We start from the raw sequence: 4,235 nt of genomic DNA on the forward strand, positions 1-4,235 counted from the left end.
ATAAACCAAAGGGCATCCTCCTGAACACAAATGTCCCATATGGGCAGGTGAACGTAGTTTTTCCTTGATCTTCAAGGGTGATAGAAATTTGATTGTAGCTTGAATACCCATCCAAAAAGCAATAATACTCCTTTCCCGCTAGTCTGTCAAGCATTTGACCAATAAAAGGCAACGAGAAATGATCTTTTCTTTTGGCTTTATTTAGCTTCCAATAATCCATACAAACACGCCAACCCGTCATCGTCCTTGTAGGAATCAACCCATTGTTGTCATTAGCTACCACCGTGACTCCCCCTTTTTTGGGAACACTTTGAACTGGGCTGACCCACGAACTATATGAGATTGCTATTGGGTATATAATACAAGCATCAAGCCACTTAACCACTTCCTTTTTGACCACTTCCTTCATAATGGGAGTCAACCTTCTTTGTTATTCAACATAATTGCTACAGGAATCTTCCAGCAAAATCTTATGCATACAAAGTGAGGGGCTTATACCCTTTATATCAACCATAGTCCAACCAATAGCCTTCTTGTATTTCTTCAACACATCCAGCATCATATTCTCTTTTTCAACCCCCAACAACGCAGAAATAATCACTGGTAAAGTCTCTTGACACCCCAAATAAACATACTTCAAATGACTAGGCAAAGGTTTCAATTCCAATTTTGGTGGTTCTTGAATAGATGGCTTGGAAGGCTTGAAATTTCTTTCCGATAACTCTAAGGACTGAAAATTCCTTCTAACTTTAGTAAAAAGCTGCTTGGATTCCACCCATGTAACTTGGGTTTCTTCCTCTTCTCTCATTTCTTCAAGCTCATAAGATGTAAATACTCCCAATCCATCTTTACAAGTTTCTTTTAGTAACTTTGCAGCCACTATAGTATCAATCACACTCAAAGAAGAGCATTCCTCAATCACATCCGGAAACTTCATAGAGTTGAACACATTAAAGGTCACTTGTTGGTCATTCACCCTCATAGTAAGCTCTCCCTTTTAAACATCAATCAAAGACCTTCCGGTGGCAAGAAATGGTCTTCCCAAAATTATTGTAACATCTCTACCTGCTTCATAATCAAGAATAATGAAGTCAGCCAAAAAAATGAATTTATCAACTTGAATAAGTACATCTTCAGTCTTGCCTTCCGAATGTGCCGTATATCGTTCTGCTAATTGCAAAGTGACTATGGTTGGCCTTGCTTCTCCGATTCCCAACTTCTTGAAAATCGACATGGGCATCAAATTGATACTAGACCCCAAGTCACAAAGTGCTCTACCAACATCTCTACCACCAATAGAACAAGGAATTATAAAGCTGCCCGGGTCTTTCAATTTAGGAGGAATTTTATTCTTCAATATAGCACTACAAACTTCAGTCAAAGCCACTGTTTCAAATTCTCCATGTATCTTCTTCTTAGTTAAAATATCCTTCAAAAACTTCACATAGTTTGGCATTTGTTCCAAAGCTTCCACCAACAGTATATTGATGTGAAGTTGTTTCAAAACATCTAAAAATCTTCAGAATTGACCATCTTGTTGCTACTTTTTAAATCGCTAAGGAAATGGTGGAGGTGGCTTCCTCATAGGCTTCTTTGTTACATTTTGCTGAGGATTTACCACAGTAATTCCTTCAGGTTCAACATTTGACATTTTCGAACTCACGACTCTTTCGTCCTTTTCCACCATCCTTTGGATTGAAGTGGGCTCACTTTTGCTCTTAGGATTACACTCATTCAACTCCAGATTTTTACCACTCCTCAAGGAAACCGCCTTGCAATGCTCTTTACAATCTCTCCTTGGATTCTCGGTATCACTAAGCAAGGTTCCTTGAGGTCTTGTACATAGCTCATTAGCTAGCTGCCCCACTTGAATCTCGAGGTTCCTCAAGGATGCCGCTTGGCTTTGAATCGCAACATCATTCTTGGCCATATATTCTTTCATTAAAATCACCAATGAGCTTGATTGAGACACTTGAGGAGGTGGTGGTTGAGCTCTTGGTGGTTGTTGAGAAAACCCTAGTGGATATGTAGGATTGTTTTGCATTGGTGCTCCGCTTGAACTAGCTCCTTGACCCCCCCATGAGAAATTTGGATGCTGCCTCCACCCCGGATTATAAGGTTTGGATATTGGTTATTACGGTTGGCACTTTGATTCCCCACATAACAAATTGAAGCAGGATTCAAAGGACAACTCTCAAATGTGTGCCCAGCTCCATAATTAACACAAGATACATCAGCAACTTGTCTGATAGCAGCTGGTTGTACCATTTCCCCCAAACTCATGTTCTTGAGAATGTTAGTCATTGGAGAAACTTAAGCGGTCAAAGCTGTGAATGCATCCACTTCAAGTATACCAGCTTCTTTTTGACTTGTTGAGGCTCTAGCATTGGACCATTGGTACTTGTTGCTAGCAATCCTTTCCAAAACTCATAGGCTTCATTGTAGGACTTAGAGAGAATAGCCCAATTAGCTGAAGCATTGAACACCATGCGAGTGGAAGAATTGAGCCCATAATAGAATGTCTCCATTTGTATATAATGCAGAATCCCATGGTGTGGGAACTTTCTCAATAACTCTTTAAATCTCTCCCAAGCTTCACAAAAGGATTCATCTTCCAGCTGCTGAAAAGACACGATTTCAATATGAAACTTGGCATTTTTGGTAGGAGGAAAGTACATCGACAAGAATTTTTCAACCAACTCATTCCATGTAGTCAGCGAGTCGGGAAGAAGGGGGTTAAACCAAGCTCTAGCTCGATCCCTCAAAGAGAAATGGAACAATTTCAACCTTAGGGCCTCGTCACTCACTCCTTGTAGACTGAAAGAATCGCTCACCTACAAAAATGAACAAAGATGAAGATGAGGATCCTCAGTAGGCAGCCCATTAAATTGACCCACAATTTGCAACATTTGGAACATCACGGGCTTTAAGTCGAATTAAGGTGCTTGAATTTCGGGCCTAACAATGTAAGGATTGAGCTCATTAAACATGGGGGCAACATACTCCCTTATGGCTCCCTCTCTATCATCAGCCTAGCAATTTCATTAGTGATGTTATTAGCACCCTCAACTCCTTCAACTTCTTCAGCCATATTAAGGCGATTTTGAGTCTGTTGTGCCCTTAGTCTTCTTCTAACTTTTTCATTCAATCTTAGGGTCAATAGGAGCTAGTTCAATGTTTTCTTGCTCGTTCATCCAGTAGATCACTTGAGAAAACACAAGAACAAGCAAACAAGGTCAGCTCAACAAAAAAAAAGGCAAGTAGTTGATATTACATAAATTTCTAATTCCATCCCCAGCAACAGCGCCAAAAACTTGTTGTGAAAATTTCAATTGATTTAAATATGCAAGTATACGCAGTCACATAAGTAATACAGTGATAAGTAAAACATCTCCACATGGATTGCAAAATAGAAAAATAGGCAAAATAATTACTAAACAACTTAAAGTTATTGACAATTAAATGGGTTGTTTGTAAGCAAAACGAAATATTAAAAGGATAAAAATATTGAAAATAAAACTGAACTAAACAAAGTAATTCGGAAGAAACACGGGGATTGTAAAATGGACTTGAATTATTAATTTCCCCTATGTTAATTTTATTGAACTGATTGCGACAGCAATATTTTAGCAAAATACCTAGGTTAATAAGAATTCACTAAACGTTCATAAAACTTTCCCAAATTTTATGATATTAATTCTTTTACCTAATTAAACATATTCCTATGCCAAATCAGATTTAAGAATACAAATTCAAGGTTCAATTCTCAAAAGTTACACAAGCAAATAACATATCCCTATGTTACTTAATAGCATAACCTAACCTAGATTATGTCTTGTGTCATCCAAGTTCTTTCCACTATATTTAATGTAACGATCCAACATGACAAATATGGATTAAGGGCCTTGATTAGTGTGCCAGGAGGGTATAATTGGTTTCAGTGTGAATTTATTAAGTTTAAAGCATGATTCTATGATAAGCATGCTTGTATGGTTATATGAATGTAAATGTGATTATATGTTATAATTGTGAGGACCACATTATTATGTGGGTAAATCGGTAGCATGCGACTTGAGGCGATCCTAGGGAGCTAGTTAGCAAGAAAGCCACAACGGGACCTAAAATTTGACTTGGGGCAAGTCAAGGGGTATTTCGGGTATTAGATGATTATTTGGGTTATCGGGTCATGGAAATAAATAATTGGAGAGATATTTTAGGTTAGGAAGCTTAAGTGG

The 4,235-nt window shown here is 38.2% G+C and overlaps 1 protein-coding gene and 1 non-coding gene across 2 annotated transcripts; one reads left to right on the forward strand and one right to left on the reverse strand.

The window, feature by feature from the left end:
• Nucleotides 1-997: 997 nt before the first annotated feature.
• On the reverse strand, nt 998-1,456 carry LOC133832251 (uncharacterized). The gene has a single exon (XM_062262620.1). The coding sequence runs from the start codon at nt 1,454-1,456 to the stop codon at nt 998-1,000; it is 459 nt and encodes a 152-aa protein (XP_062118604.1).
• A 1,088-nt stretch (nt 1,457-2,544) lies between these two features.
• On the forward strand, nt 2,545-2,650 carry LOC133833634 (small nucleolar RNA R71). The gene has a single exon (XR_009893004.1). It is a non-coding gene; the product is annotated as a small nucleolar RNA R71 (small nucleolar RNA).
• Nucleotides 2,651-4,235: the final 1,585 nt, after the last annotated feature.

The sequence above is a fragment of the Humulus lupulus genome, chromosome 4 (genome assembly GCF_963169125.1).
Source record: "Humulus lupulus chromosome 4, drHumLupu1.1, whole genome shotgun sequence".
Lineage (NCBI taxonomy): Eukaryota > Viridiplantae > Streptophyta > Magnoliopsida > Rosales > Cannabaceae > Humulus > Humulus lupulus.

Bases quoted from the DNA above. Each gene is read 5' to 3' on its own strand.
- LOC133832251 (XM_062262620.1), bottom strand. From the start codon at position 1,456: ATGCCAAACTATGTGAAGTTTTTGAAGGATATTTTAACTAAGAAGAAG.